Source organism: Leopardus geoffroyi, chromosome E2 (genome assembly GCF_018350155.1).
Source record: "Leopardus geoffroyi isolate Oge1 chromosome E2, O.geoffroyi_Oge1_pat1.0, whole genome shotgun sequence".
In the NCBI taxonomy this organism is placed as follows: Eukaryota; Metazoa; Chordata; class Mammalia; order Carnivora; family Felidae; genus Leopardus; species Leopardus geoffroyi.
Genome location: NC_059335.1, coordinates 33,836,159 through 33,855,559, shown reverse-complemented (window position 1 = coordinate 33,855,559; position 19,401 = coordinate 33,836,159). Strand labels below are relative to the sequence as shown.

The 19,401-nt window shown below is 46.4% G+C and overlaps 1 protein-coding gene and 1 long non-coding RNA gene across 2 annotated transcripts; one reads left to right on the top strand and one right to left on the bottom strand.

Moving 5' to 3' along the window:
* Positions 1 to 4,372: 4,372 nt before the first annotated feature.
* Positions 4,373 to 5,242, bottom strand: LOC123579191 (metallothionein-1). The gene is made up of 3 exons (XM_045442812.1): positions 5,105 to 5,242; positions 4,732 to 4,797; positions 4,373 to 4,534 (listed from the first exon to the last, which is right to left on the bottom strand). Exons 1-3 carry the CDS (start codon positions 5,130 to 5,132, stop codon positions 4,443 to 4,445), a joined length of 186 nt encoding a protein of 61 aa, XP_045298768.1. The 5' UTR covers positions 5,133 to 5,242; the 3' UTR covers positions 4,373 to 4,442.
* A 109-nt stretch (positions 5,243 to 5,351) lies between these two features.
* LOC123579192 lies at positions 5,352 to 7,293 on the top strand. The gene is made up of 3 exons (XR_006702676.1): positions 5,352 to 5,635; positions 7,052 to 7,057; positions 7,250 to 7,293. It is a non-coding gene; the product is annotated as an uncharacterized LOC123579192 (long non-coding RNA).
* The last annotated feature ends 12,108 nt before the right edge of the window (positions 7,294 to 19,401 follow it).

Genomic DNA, 19,401 nt, shown 5'->3' with positions numbered 1-19,401 from the left:
GGAGAGCGCGCGGCCCGGCGTGTCCTTGGCTGTGCTGTGTGCACCCCGCGGGGCCGGGTGCACGGGTCCAGGAGGGTGGCGGGCTCCGTGCGCACCGCGCGGAGGGGTCGGCACGCGGTGTCCCAGCCGCCCTGCCCGCCCGTTCTCGGTCTCCCCGCGGTTGGCCGCCGCCCCCCGTTCCCGTCGGTTCCGGGAACTCTCTGCCTGTGTGCTCGCCGCCTTCCCCACCCCCGGCCCACTGCAGGTGTCCCCGGGGTCTCCCTTTTCCCGGAGCCCGTGTGCAACCCTGGCCTCTCCTTCCAGACCCAGGCTTGGCGGGGGCAAGGGGCAGAGGGTGGGTTGCAGAGCCACCTGAGAGAGTTGTGTGCAGAGGATGGGGGGTGGACGTGACCTTTGCCTCCCCTGGCATGTCTCTTCTCCGGCCTCACGTCGGGCTTTCGGACCCTTTTATGCGGTACACCGTTTGGCAGGCACAGACCACTGCCTCTGTCCGTTCTCCAGGCGGGAAAAGATATATGGGCGCGATTGTCTGGGCCCTTTTTTGGGTTAAATCTAGTGCGCCGGACAGCCTTCAGGTGCACCGCACTCCATACTTGGCCCCACTCTTGCCCAATGCGTAAGATGCCCACAAAGGAGGCTTTCTTTTAGGCAATAGGGAGACCTGGCTTGAAAATAACAAAGAAAAGTAGTTATTACTCTTTAAGCATCTCAAGAATTACATAGCATTTATTATGTGCCAGGCCATTTTATAATCACTTTTGAAATTTGTACCCTCACAAAGACCCCAATAGGGAATTACTATTACTTTTGAGCCCTTTTTGTTAACGGATAACTACAGCACAGAGTCTAAATTACTTGGCCAAAGTCACACAGCTAGAAGTGGACACTGATCTGAATCCAGTCAGCTTCCCTGGGGAAAGATAAGCCTGACTTTGACCTAGGTATGTCTATGTTTCTCTACTACTTGAGACCTTTTTAATAAGAGCAAGCTGCCACCTCAAACTATGGGTAGCAAATGAGATGATCCATAAGTGAAATACATATATGTTTATATAGTATATTTTCATACACTATATATACTTTTCTGGCTATCTTCTATGTCTAGGATAAGATTGATTCTCATTTTTAGTAATCATAAACAGTTTGTCTTTCATTTATGGGGCGCCTGGGTGGCTTGGTCGGTTGAGCGTCAGACTTCGGCTCAGGTCATGATCTCACGGTCCGTGAGTTCGAGTCCCGCGTCAGGCTCTGTGCTGACAGCTCAGAGCCTGGAGCCTGTTTCGGATTCTGTGTCTCCCTCTCTCTCTGCCCCTCCCCTGTTCATGCTCTGTCTCTCTCTGTCTCAAAAATAAATAAACATTAAAAAAAATTTTTTTAAAAAAGTTTGTCTTTCATTTAAATTAAAGAAAATATGAATCATTTCAAAGTACAATGTTAAAAAGATGGCAGGTGTCTTCTGGTGCCTGACCTAAGGCACAGAGCATCTTCCTCGTGGCTTTATACTTGTAATTCCAATCACAGGTTTGTGGGGAGACTGAATGATGTTCTCTGCCCAAGGGCCACATTCTCCTGCAATTGATAAAGACCACACAGGACACATGACCTGGCACCCCAGGCCAGGCTGATTTGAGGTAAATAAATACTCCTTGTGTTATGCATGATATTAATAAAGTAATAGCATCCCAGGCCTGGCTGATTTGTCAGGAGGTAACAAATGTGCCTTATGCTATGTATAATAAAAATAAAGTAATAGCTAATATTAATAGATCACTTATGATGTGCTAGACACTGTTCTAAGTTCTTTACATGTATTAACTCATTCAATGCTTTGAGCCCGATGCCTTTCTTTGCCCCTTTTACAGTGGAAGTACTAAGCCAGAGAGGTTTACGTCACATAGCTGTAAGTGACACAGGTAGGATTTGCACTCACATGGGCTTTGCATCATGCCCTCACCTTCCTCCCCGCACCATGACTTCACATGAAAAGTAAGGACGCTGGGGGCGCCTGGGTGGCGCAGTCGGTTAAGCGTCCGACTTCAGCCAGGTCACGATCTCGCGGTCCGTGAGTTCGAGCCCCGCGTCGGGCTCTGGGCTGATGGCTCAGAGCCTGGAGCCTGTTTCCGATTCTGTGTCTCCCTCTCTCTCTGCTCTTCCCCCGTTCATGCTCTGTCTCTCTCTGTCCCAAAAATAAATAAACGTTGGAAAAAAAAAAAAAAGTAAGGACGCTGAACACCTGGCACAGAGCAGCAGTGGGGAGAGCACTGAATTGGCAGTCACATCCTCTACATTAGCTCTCTGACCTCTCTGGGCTTCAGTGTCCCATCTCTCAAGCTGGGGCACCATTGGTCCATCTCCAGAGGCCCTTCCACCTTTGAATCGTGAGAGGCAATATTTAGCACCCGGTGCCATCATGATCAGCCAGCTGTGGACAGGGCCTGAGGCCAGCTGTATTTGTTCAGACCCCTGACTAGGAGCTGCGTGACCTTAGACAGTTGGCTCAATCTCTCTGAAGACAGCATGATTACTCCAGCCCCTGCATGTTCACTCTCTCATTGATTCCTGCGGACCAAACGGCATGAAGGATGGTGAAGACTTTTGTGTCTGTCCAAATGCCGTGGCAGCATCTTGTCCCTGGGAGCCTTAGGCTGGTCATCCACCCTCCTTCCAGCACCAGGTCAGCAAATTTCCAATCCCACCCTTAACCTCCAGCCTAGAGTAATGCTTCCAAACTCTTGGACCCTTTCCCTAAGAGCTTATTGGGATTCAATAGGATTCCCTCTCCATGAATGTCAGTGTGGATGTAATGACCACTGTTTATTAAGCCCTAGCCGGGAGCCGGGAGCCTATCATTTAATCCCACATAGAGACCGAATCTCCTTTCCATGGGGAAATCAAGGCTCAGTAAGGTTGAGCAGCTTGCCCAGGTCATTCCACCTGTGACAAAGGAGGCTGTGAACCCAGACTGCCTGACAGCAAAGCCCATGCTCTGGGCACGGGCTGGCTTCATAAATCCCCTTTTCACACCAGGCACCCACAGGCAAGCATGGTCCTGATTCAGGGCCACATGACTCACTTTCTCTTTGATTGAACATCAAGTAGCAACTCCCTCCACAAAGAGCCCCGGGGGACTAACCGTTGGCACTAATTACAAGTCACTCAAGGCCTCTCTCCTGCCTAATAAACACCGCAAAGACTTCCAAAGTGCAGGACTGGCCATCACCCTGCACAGACAGACATGAAGTACTTCATCTGGAACCAGTTCTTGGATGGCCTCCCTCTTGTGGGGAAATGGCTGGGCAATTGTCTCCAATTCCCTAGTGACTTTGTTGGTTTCAAGTTGCCAAGGGCAGATTTTGTAGGGGCGGATCCCAGCCTGACCTGGGGAGGAACTTCCAAAGACTCAGAGCCAAGTCACAACAGGGAGTTCTCAGGGGTACTGGGTGTCCTGTCAGTGGCACAGTGGCAGGGAGCAAGCCAAGTTCTCTGTGGGGAAGGACATCCAAGACATAGCTACTCAGGTGTGTGTGGTCCACAGCACTGGGGAATTTGTGAATTGTTTCTAGTGCTCAGTGAACACCTTCAGTGAACATATATATGCGCAGTGTTTTAAAATCTCTAATTTTGTTCTTCATGTATTTATTGAAACTATGTGTGTCCAATCTAAATACATGAGCTTCATATTGTTCTTTTATGGCATTTTTGTAAAATTAATTTATTTTTACCAAGATTTAGTCTGTGATGCATAGAAAGTAAAAACTACTCCTTCACCACAGGGGTTTGAGAACCCCATGTAGGATTCAAACAGGTGAGAAGTTGTTTTCCAATTCCCTTTAGTCACTTTTCAAGCCTAAAATCTGGTGAGGATCTGAGGTTGGGCAGAGAAACCATGGAGCATGAGAAATTCTGGATTGACAGGGCACCTGGCTGGCTCAGTCCCTAGAGCATGTGACTCTTGATCTCAGGTAGGAGGTTTGAGCCCCACCTTGGGTTTAGAGATTACTTACAATTAAAAAAATTCTGGATTGAGAAGTTTCTGTGCCATCAACGCTTGACATGATAACAGACGGACCCGATGAGTCCTCATGCCTTTATATCCTCTGGCTCTTCCATTTTACAGAAAGTTAAGCTCGGTGATGTAACCTGACTTGCCTTAAGGCACTCAGTTTATTAGGGACTAACATTTGTGGATAGAACCCAGGTTTCTGCACTTCCAGTCCAATCCGCTACCCCAGCCCTCCTGGGCACGCAAAGGAAAACAGAAGCGAGAAAAAATTTAACAACTTTTATTATAATTCACATATTTTATAGGAAAAAAAAGGAATGTAGCAAACGGATCAGGTTTGTACCAAAAACAAAACAAAAAATACCAAAAAAAAACCCAAAAAACCCTGCAGGTTTGTACACGTTGCTCTATTTACATCGGGGACGGGCTCTCCCGGACATTAGGCGCAGCAGCTGCACTTGTCCGATGCCCCTTTGCAGATGCAGCCCTGGGCGCACTTGGCACAGCCCACGGGGCAGCAGGAGCAGCAGCCTGTGAAAGGGAAGGAGGAGGCAGAGATGAGCACTGGGCACAAAGGATGAGTGATTCCGGTCCTCCCCTATGGGGCCCATCGTGGAGGTAGCACCTTTCCCGAGGAAGGGGCATCAACTATCCTGTTTTAACTCCCCTTGGAGTATGGGCTAGGGGTGGCGGTGGGTAGGGGGTGTACGAGAAAAGATGGCACTCACTCTTCTTGCAGGAGGTGCATCTGCAGGCTTTGCATTTGCAGGAGCCGGCGCACGAGCAGGAGCCACCTGCAAGGAGAAAGGCAGCGGTGAGAACCGAACCGTCCCTGGGGAGGACTCGAACGCGGGAATGGGTGCTGGCAGCCCGGGGATTGAGTCTCAGTTCCACAACCTGCCCGTGGGAAACCGGACAGGCCATGAAGTCCGACCCCTTGTCGGTAGGAGCGGGGCTCGATCAGCCTAGAGAGAGGTACACCGAGAGGCTCTGGGGAGGGGCAGTTAGCACCCGGAAAGTGAGTGATCAAGAAGAGAAGGGGACGTCAGAGATTGCTTCTCTGGCTCTACAACCGACGCGCGGCCCCGAACCCGAGCTTACCGGTGGCGCAGGAGCAGTCGGGATCCATGGCGAGAAGAAGCGGTAGCTGGAGTCCGGAGACGGTTGCAGAGAGGTGGCTGGGCGCTCAGAAGAGGCGTGGTGGAGCGCAGCGCGGCGGGCCGCCTTTATAGCGGGAAGGAGCCGGGGCGAGTGCAAAAGCCCGCCCCGTGCGCCCGCCGCTTGCACACGCCCCGCGCTGAATCACCGGCGGCCGCGCGGCGCACGGGGCTGTGCGCACGGCCGCCGGCCCCGGTTCCCAGAAACCGCCTCCGTACGCCGCGGGCCACCACGTGCGGGAGGGCCGGGTGCAGAGCCGGGACACCGCGTCCCGGGCCGCTGGGCCCTGCGCCCGGCACCCTGCCCCCTGGCCTGTGCTTGAACTCGAGATGTTTGGGGGGCGGGGGAAAGCTGGGGTAGAGGGGTGCGGAGCTGGTCTTGCCCCCCCCCCCCCCCCGAGAAAAATCTGTTGGAAGACCAGATTACAAAAACCTCTTTGTACCTGTCAAGACTTAATAATTGTGTCACAGCACGGTAAGCCCATGGGATGGTTATGGACAACCTATCTAGGCAATGTATATAGAGTGCTTTATTGTGTGCTACGAAGTGTAGTGAGCTAGTGAGCTGTTCTGTGCCGGCTCTCATTTAACTCCCTAACAACTGCTAAAAAGAAAACTACTGACCCCAAGTGGTGTCCCTTAGGCCAAGTCACCAAACGGGGGCTAAATACCTAACCTAAACTGCAGTTTTAACCTTCCCCATAAGTGTAAGTCTTAAGGGTCAATGAGGAATTTTCTGATCAGCGCCACTGAGGCAATCTGTCACAGGGGCCCTCTCTATTTCCCAAAGGAGGATGAACGAATCCACCCTGCCCTTCCACCTAAGGAAGGTGACCTTGCCTAAAACAATCCTTTCTTTTCCTTTGCTCATGACTTTCTTGCCCCGCTTTCTTTCCTATAAAAACTTTCCATTTTGTACAACTCCTCCGAACTCCCCCTTACTTGCAAGATGGGATACTGATTCATGAGTCACTTAATAAAGCCAATTAGATCTTCAAATTAACCCAGTTGAATTTTGTTTTTTAACAACCCTACGAGGTAAGTAGGATAGGGAAAGATCGGATAAAATAGGCAGAGAGACGGAAAGATTAGGACCTGAAGTCACTGCGTGGGGGAAAAAACTTATTTTGGAACAATGCTGGAAGTGTCTGACCGCAGCAAACCCTTCGGGCGAAAGGTTCCTCCTAAGAATGTAGCAGACACAGGGGTGCCTGGGTGGCTCAGTCAGTGAAGTGTCCGACTTCAGCTCAGGTCATGATCTTGCTGTTCAGAGTTCGAGCCCTGTATTGGGCTCTGTGCTGACAGCTCAGACCCTGGAGCCTGTTTCAAATTCTGTGTCTCCCTCTCTCTCTCTGCCCCCTCCCCCGCTTATGGTCTCTCTCTCTCTCTCTCTCTCTCTCTCTCAAAAATAAATAAACATTTAAAAAATCTTTTTTTTTTTTTAATTTTTTTTTTCAACGTTTATTTATTTTTGGGACAGAGAGAGACAGAGCATGAACGGGGGAGGGGCAGAGAGAGAGGGAGACACAGAATCGGAAACAGGCTCCAGGCTCCGAGCCATCAGCCCAGAGCCCGACGCGGGGCTCGAACTCACGGACCGCGAGATCGTGACCTGGCTGAAGTCGGACGCTTAACCGACTGTGCCACCCAGGCGCCCCTAAAAAAATCTTTTTTTAAGGAATGTAACAGACACCACCTACTCCCCCTCAGGTTTCCCAGGAATTTGACAAAAGATCTGACTAAAAATGAGTAGACCGTAAAACCTATGACCCACAAGGAACAGTATGGCCATAGACCACCCCTCATACCATGGAATTGAGCCAATCAGGAATGGACAACACAGCACCTAGAGCTATCAAACCAATAAGGGTAGAACCTGAGAAGGAACAAGAGGGAAGTGGGGGGCAACCAGAACCTTATAAAACAAGGACCCTTACCTATAGTCATGGGTGTTCACCCTCAAATGCCTCCTCTCTGTAAAGAGAGCTTTCCTACTATTTTTCTTTTCTGATCTTATACTCTAATACATTTTGCTGCTCATTTTGTGTGTGTGTTTTAAAATTTTTTTAAATGCTTATTTATTTTTGAGACAGAGCGTGAGCAGGGGAGGGGAAGAAAGAGAGAGGGAGACACAGAATCTGAAGCAGGATCTGAGCTGTCGGCACAGAGCCCAATGCGGGGCTTGAACCCATGAACTGGGAGATCAGGACCTGAGCCGAAGTCAGACGCTTAACTGACTGAGCCACCCAGGCGTCCCTTTTGCTGCTCATTTTGTGTGCATCTCTTCATTCTTCAGAGTGGGGAGACAATGAACCCCAGGTATTGAGGTAAAAAGTTCTGCAACACAAGGACTATCTCTTGGTCCTATTTTATTTTTTAATGTTTATTTTTGAGAGACAGAGAGAGAGAGCAAGCAAGAGAGGGATCGGGGTGCGGGGGCGGGGAACAGAAAATCCAAAGCAGGCTCTGCGCTGACAGCAGCAAGCCTGACGTGGGGCTCGAACTCACGAACTGCAAGATCATGACCTGAGCAAAGTTGACCACTCAGCTGACTGAGCCACCCAGGCGCCCCAACCCCCTTAGTCTTATGTTAAAGAGGAGGAAATGGTGGCCCAGAGAGGTTAAGTAACTTGCCCAATGTCACAGAGCTAATGCATAGCAGAGCCTAGTGATTCAAATCAAAACATCCAGCAGCTGCTAAGGGTAGATCATTGAAAGGTAGACATCAACAAGGGAAAGTAAGGATCAAGAAACTACAAGCCTGGTGCTCAGGAAACTCATAGTCATGGGAGCGGCCCCGTGAGTGCATAGGGAAAAGTGACACCAGGGTCATGGCTAGGATGGAGGTTCATTCAGGGCCAGGGGGAACAGAGAAGAAGAAAGTCAGTCCAGTCTGGGAGGAGGTAGGTAAGGAAGGCCAGAAGGTCTTTGCCAGGCAGGGGAGGGGAAGGAGTTGTACTCCAGCCTGCAGAAGAAGCAGCCAGTTGGACAGTTAGCATTGCCCTGGAGCATTTGGAAGGGAAAACCCCACAAGAAATTTCTTCCCCAGTGTGCTTTGAGGAGAAGAATGGAGGTAGCAGCCAAATTCCTCTCTGAGGAGGCACACCCAGCTCCCTTGCTCAAGTGTGTCTGGCTTCTGGGTAACGGACCTTAGATCATCATCCTGGGAATGCCCAGAGTGTGTCATCAGAGGAGTCAGCAACCTCTGGTCGCTGGAAGGTTCCCGGCAACTTAGGGTATGCTGGTTGCTGCAGCCAGGAGTTCAGTGAGGAGGCGGGCAAGGACAGGCTGTTCTCATAGCATTTACTCTAAGGTCCTGTGGAAACATCACTTCCTCTGGGGAACCCGTCCTGAACCCCATGCTCAGTCAGGATGCCTGTGGAACGTACTGGTAAACATCCTGTCCTCTTCCTTCCTGGCACTTTCCATGTCTGTAATATGCAGGACCTTGTGTGACTGTTGGATTGATATCTGTGTCCCTCCCCATTCCAGCCCGCCACTGAAAACAAGAACGGTCATTGCTCCCCAAAATGTGGCTCTGGCCCCAGGCACAGGGCCAAGTTTGCAGTAGGTGCTTAATCAATATTTGTCAGATGAATTAAAGGCGGTAATCCCTTGAATGTCCCCTCCCTCCCCAGCCCCCACCTTGCATTAGGACCGATTACAAAATGAAAGTAAAAAAACTTTTCCACAGCCCTGGGACCTGTGTGCTCACTCAGATGAAAACACCAAACAGGGCAGGAGAGTTGAGCCATCAGAGGGACTAAATTCTAACAGTCATTCCACTCACTTGCTGATTGACCTTCAGGCAGTTATGTGCCAGGGCCCCTCTGAGCCTCAGTTTACTCATTCTGTCAAATGATCCAATTGTGCTAGAATTTGAAGGGCACATGCAAACTTTCTCTGATTTCAGAGCCAAGGTGTCAGAAATATGTGTCCGGCAGCCCTGTGGACTAGAGCATTGAAGGCCTGCTCTTGGAGCAGTGGACAGACTTTGTTGTTGTCATTTACATATACATGCACATTATATGCAAAATTCCTGGTTTCTAATCAGGTGGTCACTGGCCCACTCAGGGGAAACAATCCAACACTATGAAGAGACAATAGGGCTTGTTTTTGCCCCCAGGGTCTTGAATCTAGCCTTGGGTCTGAGCCATCCCTGTTGGCAGTAAAATTTGCCTCCAGGCCTTAGCTGTCTGCCCGGAATCATTCTGATTCTGTGAGGGGAGGAATGACCAATCAGCAAAGGCAAGGGGGGCCGGCCCTAGTCTTGCTCAGCGACACGCCCCGTGAAAGCCTCACTGTGCTTGGGACACACTAGAGAGGGAAGACCTTGCAATGTCTGCAGCCCTGGCATGCAGGGCTGAGGGAGGGAGATGAAGGGACAGGAAGCCAAGAAGCATTAGATGAGGAAAAATACCCCCCCACACACCAGCTACTCTGATTTAGTCATCAGTGTGAGCCAGTGATGTGGCCCTGGCCTGCATTAATAGAAGTATGCCATCTAGAATGAACGAGGTGAACTTTTACTCTCCTAACTGCAGAGGGGGATGTTTATGGTTCTGCTGCACAGCCATCCATTGATCCTTCCCTTGTGGAGGTACTTTTAGTATTCCTTTGTAGAATCTCCCCTCTCTCCTTTTAGTCCCTGTGATTTGGATGGTGTAGACTCCATCGCTGGGATCCCAAGCCATTCCACCTCCCTGGCCACAGTGATTGGCTCTGGATCACCCAGCCATGAACCAAAAAGAATCACCAAAACTTTTGCTGGGGAAATGCTGGGGAAACGGAAGTCACTCTTTCTGTCTACACTTGAACCTGAGAGAATGTGAAGCTGAATTTCTAAAGCTTTTTCTCTCCATGAGAAGGGCCTGAAAATAAAATCATGACAAAGGAAATGGAGACTGGAACATCACTGGAACACCTGAATCCAGCTATTCCTGAAGCCATTGTGAGTCAATCATTTCCTTTTTAGTTAAATCATTCTGGATAAAGTCCTGATTGGCACCGTTGGTCAGACCACCCTGTGGGTTGTGTTATTGTTGGGCTTCCACTGTCCAGAAGACAGTTGATCACAATGGTCCTAAGACTCCAAACCCTGTCATGTGAACAACAATTGAGAGGCGTGGACAGGTTCATTCTGGAAGAAAAGCGTTACCTTCAAATATTTGGACAGTGGTTGCTCTGATTATCTATAGCTATGCCACAAATGGCCCCAAACTTAGCAGCTTAAACAACCACCATTTTATTGTCTCTCTTGGTCTTGTGGGTCAGGAATTCCAACAGCGTTCGTTTGGGTGATTCTGTTCTTTCGTGTATTACTGACTGAGGTCACTTGGTGGCATTCGGTTGGTGAATGGGCTGGTCTGGAAGACCTAAGACAGCTTCACTTACATAATCTGGCACCCTGGAACTATTGACCAGAGCTCCCACAGGTGGCCTCTCCAGCATGGCAGCCTCAGGGCAATTAGGCTCCTTCCGTTCAGTTCAGAGCTCCAAAGGTGCAAGGACCGAGGACTGAGACACAGGAACAGGAGCTGTGAGTCTCTTAAACCCTGGGCCTTGAAACTAGCACAGATTGGTTTCGCCCCATTCTGTTGGTCAAGCAGTCATAGGCCCAGATTCACGGGGAAAGGAGGAAGGCCCCATGTCTTGATGGGAGGAGTCAGTGATTCACGGGCATCTCTAATCTGCTGGAGTCGTTGTGGGGGAAAATACGAAGCACATGCTGTGCCCCAGGCCAGATGTTAAAGACATCCTGAGTTTATTTCATTTCGACCTCAGCGTAGCTCAACAAGGCAGATGCTGTTATTGTCTCAGATGAGGCCCTGGAGTTACACGGCCTGTTCAGGGTCACACAGCTGTAAACAGCAGCACTGGGATTTGAACCTAGACTTTCTGACTCCACACCCACGTGTTTATGCCATGCTGAAAAGAAGACATTAGACTTGTACTCTGTGGTCCTAAGGGCAGAACCTGGCCACGGGTGGGGCTACAGGGATAAAGGTTCTGCTCTAGATGGCAAAGACCTTCCTTGCAATGAGAGCTGACTATGACCAAAAGGGACCAACTTGGAAGATAGTTTCCTGTCACCACAGCAATAGAAATAGAGGCTGGTGATTCCAGCGTTAGATAGGGGGATAGAAAGAGGTTAGGGCCCTTCCTCCCAGGAGATCCTGTAATTCCGTGGTGCCTGTCCCAGGTACCATCTCTGTGATCTTAGTTCTTCCTTCTCTTTCCACTGATCCTGCCTTCCTTTTGGTGGTGTATTAGTTTTCTATTACTGCATAACAAACTCAGCAGCTAAGACAACACATGTGTCACCTCGTAGTTTCTGCGGGTCAGGAATGCAGGCAAGGCTTAGCTAGGCCCTCAGGCTCAGGGTCTCTCACGGGCAGCAAGCAGGGTGTCAGCCAGGGCCACAGTCATCTCAAGAGTGAACTGGGACAGGATCCGCTTCCAAGCTCCCTCATGGGGTTGTTGGCAGGATTTGGGCCCTTGGGGGCTATTGTGCCAAGGCCTTGGTTCCTTACTGTTGGCCTTTCCTGGGTCCTGGCTACGTGGGCTTCTCCATAGAGCATCTCACAACAGGACAGTGAGCAAAGCAAAAGGGCAAGAGAGAGTGCCAATAGCAAAGTGTGATCAGATGGAAGTCACAGCCACTTTTACACCGAGTGGCATCCCATCGCTTTTGCAACGTTGTATTTGTGAGAAGTCACTAGGTCCAGGCCACACTCAAGGGGAGGGGTCGCACAAGGGCGTGAGTAGAGGAGGATGACATCACTGAGGCCATCTTAAAAGTCTGGCTACCTGGGGCGAAGGCAGTGCTTTCTGCCTTCAGACTCTTTGCGTAAGTTGCTTTCTTTGCCTAAAATGCTCTCTCCACCCCTGTCCCTTTCATCTGTTGGGTCTTAGCTTAAAGGTCATTTCCTCAGAAAAGCATCCCTGCAACCCAAAATATCTGAGTCTATTATCTGCAAACATGCGCCTTCTCCGTAGCCCTTATTACAATGACAGATACTTGTGATAAAGCAGCTAATACTTCCACGCTCTAGATCCTGTGCCTGGTGCTCGGTGCTTTACATGTGCGAACTCACTTGATTCTTCTGACAGCTCCAGAAGACAGGGACTGTTACCACCCACAGTTTCCAGAGGGAGAAACAGGCTCAGAGAGGTTAAGTAACATTGCTGAGAGCCAGTGGCTGGGAAAGGGCCCAACCAGGCTGTCTATCTCCAGAGCCTGTGCACTTGGGCCCTCTACACACAGCCTCTCCCAGCAGCTAGTGCTGTGTGTGGTTTTTTTGTTTGATCTTTGACTCCCCACTAGGCTGTGGGCTGTCTGCTGTGCCCACTGTCCTAGCTCTGGCACTTGGTGCAGTGCCCAGCTCATGGTGGGTGCTTAATAATGCAGAGGAATGGGGAAAATTGAGTCCTGCCAGCAGCCAGGAAGGAGGCTCCTTGCAGGGTGAGGCCTGCCTTGTGGAGAGGCAGCTTTGAAAGCCTGCATTCAGGGAGGTGCTAAACACCTTCTGGTACCACTCCCTTCTGGCTAATCTGGCCTCAACTTCCCTTTTCTGTCCCCAAAGCACTTCTGCCCTAGGATCAGGGCATCCCACACCCTTCTCCAAACATACAGGACACTCCACGCTCCAGGTTTTTGCTCCCTCCTACAGTCCCCAAAAGCCCATTTTTAAAAAATGTTTATTTATTTTGAGAAAGAGAGAGCACAGAAGGGGAGGGGCAGAAAAAGAGAGAGAGAGAAAGAGAGAGAATATCAAGCAGGCTCTGTGCTGTCAGCACAGAGCCCAACGTGGGGTTTGATTCTGCAGACTGTGAGATCATGACCTGAGTCAAAATCAAGAGTAACTAACTGAGCCACCCAGGCGCCTCCAGGCACCCTCCAACTCGAAGAGCCCATTTCAAATGCCTCCTCCTCTAAGGAGTGTTTCCCTGATCTGCAACCTAGTGGAGTCACTCCCTTCTTAAACCCACCAGACCTTTTGTTTGTGTCTCCACACCCTCCCTGGGCTTCACCCTCCCAAACTCTAACATGAGGAGAACCCGGGTGCCACAGTCTGTAAGTTTCTTCCAGCTCGAGAGCATTCAGGATTCTACTCCAGAGTCTTGCGATGGCTTTACCCTCCTGAGTTCTTGAAGGGCTGAGACCATTTCTTTTCATCCATCCTCGGTGTCCACCACAGAGCATGGTGATTTTCAGGCATTCATAGATATTTTTGTGATGAAATGGTTTGGGGGGCCGGGTTGAGATGGCAGCTCAGGGGAGATGTATATCTCCTACGTTGGCTCAAAATTCCATGGAAAGATGGAAAAGATCACTCATTAAAAGCTGAATGATGGAAAACTGTAAAGAATACCACCAGACGGTAGCATACTCCCTGATTTGTTTTTTAATGTTTATTTATTTATTTACTTATTTAGAGAAAACAAGTGGGGGAGGGGCAGAGAGAGAGAGTCCGAAGTACATTCCACCCTTAGCATGGAGCCCAATGTGGGGCTCAATTTCACAACCGTGAGATCGTAACCTGAGCCAAAATCAAGAGTTGGATGCTTAACTGACCGAGCCCCCCAGTGCCCCTCCCTGATTTCAAACTATATTACAAAGCTATAGTAATCACAATAGTATGGTATTGGCAAAGAAACAGTCATATGGATGAAGGGAACAGGATAGAAAGCCCAGAAATAAACTCACACATATATGGCCAATTAATTTACAGCAAAGGGGCCAAGAATAAGCAATGGGGAAAGGAGAGTCTCTTCAATAAATGATGTTGCTAAAACTGGACAGTCACGTGCAAAAGAATGAAACCAGACCACTACGTTACACCATACACAAAAAATAACTTCAAATACATTAAAGATTTGAATGTAACAGCTTAAGCCATAAGACTCCTAGAAGAAAACACGAACGGAAAGCTCCTTGATGTCAGTCTCAGTGATGACTGTTTTTTTGGATTTGACACCGAAAGCAAAGGCAACAACAGCAAAAGTAAACAAATGGGGCCCATTAAACTAAAAAGCTTTTGGACAGCAAAGGAAACCATCAACAAAATGGAAAGGCAACCTACTAAATAGGAAAAAATGTCTGCAAATCATATATCTGATAAGGAGTTAATATTCAAAATATGTAAAGAACTCATATAACCCAATAGCCAAGAACCAAACAGTCTGATTAAAAAATGGCTAGGGGATCTGAATAGATATTTTTTCAGAGAGGACATACCGGTACATGAAAAAATGCTCAACCTCCCTAATCATCAAGGAAATGCACATCAAAACTGCAATGAAACATCACCTGACACCTGTCAGAACGGCTATTAACTAAAAGAAAAGAAATAGCGAGAGTTGGTAAGGATGTAAATTGGTACAGCCACAATGGAAAGCAGTATGGAGTTTCCTCAAAAAAAAATTAAAAATAAAACTACCATGGGGTGCCTAGATGGCTCAGTCGGTTAAGCGTCTGACTCATGGTATCGGCTCAGGTCATGATCTCACAGTTCATGGGTTTCAGCCCCGAGTTGGGCTCTGCGCTGACAGCACGGAGCCTGCCTGGGATTCTCTCTCATCCTCTCTCTCTCTGTCTCTCAAAATAAATACACTTAAAAACCTAATAAAAAAAATAAAACTACCATATAATCTAGTAATTCCGCTTCCGGGTTTTTATCAGAAGAAAATGAGAACACTACCTCGAAAAGATCTATGCACCCCATGTTCATTGCATTGTTTGTAAGAGCCAAAAAGTGGAAACAACCCAAACGTCCACTGATAGACGGAATGGATAAACAAAGTGTGGTATATACATACAACCGAAAATTTATTCAGCCTTAACAAGGAGTGAAAGTCTGCCAAATCTTACAACACGGATGGGCTTTCAAGGTATTATGCTAGATGAAATAAGTCACGAAAGGACAAATAAATACTGTTTGAATCCACTTATATGAGACGCCTAGAGTGGTCAAATTCATAGAGAAAGTAGAATGGCAATTTCCAGGAGCTGGAGAGAGGGAAGAATGGAGAGTTATTGTTTAATGGGGACAGAATTTAGTTTGGGAAGGATGGAAAAGCTCTGGAGATGGATGGTGGTGATAGAGGCACAACCATGGGAACAGATCGAATACTACGAAGCTATACACTTAAAAATTGTTAAAATGTTCCGTTGTTAAAATGGTAGGTTTTGCCACAATAAAACACCTTAAGATGGGCAAAATACTTGAGTAGACATGTCAGCAAAGGAGATATACGAATGGCTTTTAGGCACGTGAAAAGATGCTCAGCATCATTAGTATTTGGGAAATGCAAATTGAAACCACAATAAGGTACCAGTTTACACTTACCAGAATGGCTATAATAAAAAATACAGACATTTGGGGCACCTGGGTGGCTCAGTCGGTTGAGTGTCCCACTCTTGATTTCAGCTCAGGTCATGATCTCAAGGTTATTAGATAAAGTCCCCATCAGGCTCTACACTGGACGTGGAGCCTACTTAAGATTCTCTCTCCCTCTCTCTCTGCCCCTCCCCAGCTTGCTCTCTCTCTCTCAAAAAAAAAAAAAAAAAAAAAAAAATACAGGCATTTAAGAGTGCTGGTGGGGATGTGGAAAATGTGCTACTCCCACACATTTTAGTGGAAATGTAAAATGTAGCCACTTTGAAAAGCAATTTGGCAATTTCCTCAAAAAGTAAACGCAGAGTTCCCATAAGACCCAGCAATTCCACTCCCAAATATCTAACCGAGAGAAATAAAAATGTATGTTCACACAGAGACGCGTGCACAAATGTTCACAGCTGTTTATGAACACAGCTATTATTTGAAATAGCCAAAAAGTGGAAACAACTCAAACATCCATCAACTGGTGAATGGATAAATACAATGGGGGTAAATCCAGACAATGAAACACCATTCAGGAGTGCCTGGGTAGCTCAGTCAGTTAAGTGTGACCTGACTTTGGCTCAGGTCATGATCTCACCATTTCATGAGTTTGAGCGCCACATCATGCTCTGCACTGACAGTGCAGAGCCTGCTTCGGATCCTCTGTCTCCCTCTCTGTCCCTCTCCTACTCTCTCTCTCTCTCTCAAAAATAAATAAACAAACTTTTTTTTTAATAAAAGGAACACTATTCAGCAATAAAAGAATAAATTACTAAGACATGCAACTACATGGAATGACTCTCAAAGACATTATGCTATTCCATTTGTATGAAATGTCTGGAAAGGCAAACTCATACAGAGAGAAAGCAGGTCATTGGTTGCCTAGGGTTGGTGGTGGGAGCAGGGATTAACTGCAAATGGGCACGGTAGAACTTCTGGATGATTAAAATATTTTGAAACTATACTGTGGTGATTGTGGCACAACTCTAAAAACTTGCTAATATAATTGAATTGTACACTTACAATGAGTGAATTTTACAGCATGTAAACTATATCTCGAAAAGTGGGTTAAAAAAAACAAGAGAAAAGAATTTTACCAGAAGGCCAAAAACTTTGAGAACTTTCAGAAAAATAAAAAAGCAGATCAAAAACAAAGGATTAGTGGCCAAAATATATAAAGAGCTTCTACAAATCAACAAGAACACTACAAGCAAATGAATAGACAAATGGACAAAGGACATGAATCAGTAGTTCATAGAAAATGACAACCACTGGCCAATAAAGCATTGGAAAGGTGCTCAACCTTACTTAGATTTAAAATCTAAGATGTCATTTTTCACCCGTCAAATTGACAAAAAAAATTCAAGGTTAATACTCAGGGTCGATGAGGGAAGGGGGCATTGAAAACTCTCAGACACTGTTGGTGGAGTGCAAATAGGAACAATCCCACCAAGAACTTTTGACAAGATCTATTAAAAGGGATCTTTCTTGTGCTCCAGCAATTTGACACATCAGCTTACAGCTCAGAGAAACTCACTGACACATATGCAAGAAGGAGCCATGCTCTGCTTATTGGAAAAAGCCACCTAAATATCCATCCATTAGTCCATTAAGAAAATTTAAAAATAAACTATGATACAATCATATCCACGGTATACTCTATAGTAGTTATTAGCTGTCTATGTCTTAACGTGGATATATCTCCAAGGCAAAGTATTGAGTTAAAAAAAAAAACAAAAACAAAACCTGTGGTATTCACTAGCACACCTAAAAATTAGCCAAACAGAAGTGAATGCAGTCTCTTTGGAAAAGGTTAATATGAATAAAGCTAAAGATTCCCTTGATTGGGAAAATCCCATGCTCCACAGAATATATACAGAATATATATATATATATATATATATATATATATATATACACACACACACATATATATATAGTGCTTATATATATATATATATTGCTTATATATATATAGTGCTATATATATATAGTGCTTTATATATATATAGTACTATATATATATTTAATTGTATGGATATTTTGTATATATATATATATATATATATGTTTTACTTAATCACAAGTTGTGGTGGTTTTTCCAGAGCCTTCCAGAGCCTTAACATAATTCTTTTTTTTATGTTTATTTATTTATTTGAGACACAGAAAGAAAAAGAAAGCAGGGGGAGTGGCAGAGAGAGAGGAGACAGAAAATCCCAGCAGGCTTCATGCTGTCAGTGCAGAACCTGACATGGAACTTGATCTCATGAACTGAGTGAGCATGACCTGAACTGAAATCAAAAGTTTGACGCCCAACTGACTGAGCCAGCCAGGGGCCCCTTACATGATTCTTTTTATTAGGTGGTCATTATGACCATTTTTATGCTTCCCTACTAAAGGGTATTTAACTTGTTTTGAGGCTTCTGCTAATACAATGATGGTATGGTGAACGTCCTGGGTTGAAGATATACACATTTTATGTTTGAGTAGCTACTGTTAAAATGCCGTCCAAAGTGGCTGTACCAATTTACATTCCCTCCAGCAGGGGATGGGGGTTTATAACCATTCCCTCACTCTTAATACAAAATAGCAGTCTTTTACCCTTCTGCCAAACCGGTGGGCAAAATGTTATTTTAATTTGCATTTCCTTGATAGATATGAGATAGAATATTATTTCATTTGTTCTTTGGCCTTTCAAGTTTATTTTCCTATGAATTGCTAATTTATATCCTTGGAAATTTTAAAATCATGTCGTCCATTTCTTATTGATTTGTATTAACTCTTTATATATTATAGATACTGGTCTCCTCCCCTCCCCATCACACACTTACACACACACTGTATTTGTCAGCTCAGAATGCCATGACAAAATAGGCTGGGTGGATTTAACAACAGAAATTTATTGTCTTGCAGTTTTGGAGGCTGGAAGTCCCAGATCAGGATGCAGCTAGGGTTCATTTCCCATGAGAGCTCTCTCCCTGGTTTGTAGGCAGACACCATCTTGCAAGAGAGCTCTCTAGTGTCTCATCTGGGGACACTAATCCTAATCCCATCATATCAAGGCCCCTCGCTCTCGTGATCTCATTCAACCTTAATTACCTCCTCACAGGCCCTGTCTCCAAACAGTCATATCAGGGATTCAGACTTCAGTGTATGAATTTGAACGGATACAATATAGTCTATAGCACACATATATAGCAACTACTTTCTATTGCCGTGTAGCTTTGGTTATTTTTTTAGTTGTGGTAAAAGGCACAAAACATAAAATTTACCATCTTAACCACTTTTATTTTATTTTATTTTTTTAAAGTTTGTTTGTTTGTTTGTTTGTTTGTTTTTAATAACCTCTACACCTAACGTGGGGCTTCAGTTCATGAACCTGAGACCAAGAGTCACATGCTCTTCCAACTGAGCCAGCCAGGCACCCCTGTTAACCAGTTTTAAATGTACAGTTCAGTAACGTTAAGTACATTTAGATCATCGTGCAACCAATCTCCAGAACTCTTTTCATCTCGCAATACTGGAATCCGTACCCTCTAAACAACTTCCCATCCTCTTCTCCTCACCCCCTGGTAAACACCATTCTACTTTCTGTCTCAATGACTTTGACAACTCTAGGTACCTCATATAACTGGAATCATACGGTTTTTTCTTTTTTTTGTGACTGGCCTACAACTCCACGTTGTAGCATAAATCAGAATTTCTTTCCTTTTAATGGTTGAATAATATCCCACCGTAAGTAAACACTATGTTTTGTTTACCCATTCATCTGGCAGTGGATACCTACCTTGCTTTTACCTTTTGGCTATTGTGAATAATGCTGCTATGAACAAGGGTCTACAAATATCTCTTTGAG

Coding starts and splice junctions, on each gene's coding strand:
- LOC123579191 (XM_045442812.1), bottom strand. CDS start 5,132: ATGGATCCCGACTGCTCCTGCGCCACCG. Junction 4,798..5,104: donor CGACTGCTCCTGCGCCACCG/GTAAGCTCGGGT, acceptor TTCTCCTTGCAG/GTGGCTCCTGCTCGTGCGCC. Junction 4,535..4,731: donor ATGCACCTCCTGCAAGAAGA/GTGAGTGCCATC, acceptor TCCCTTTCACAG/GCTGCTGCTCCTGCTGCCCC.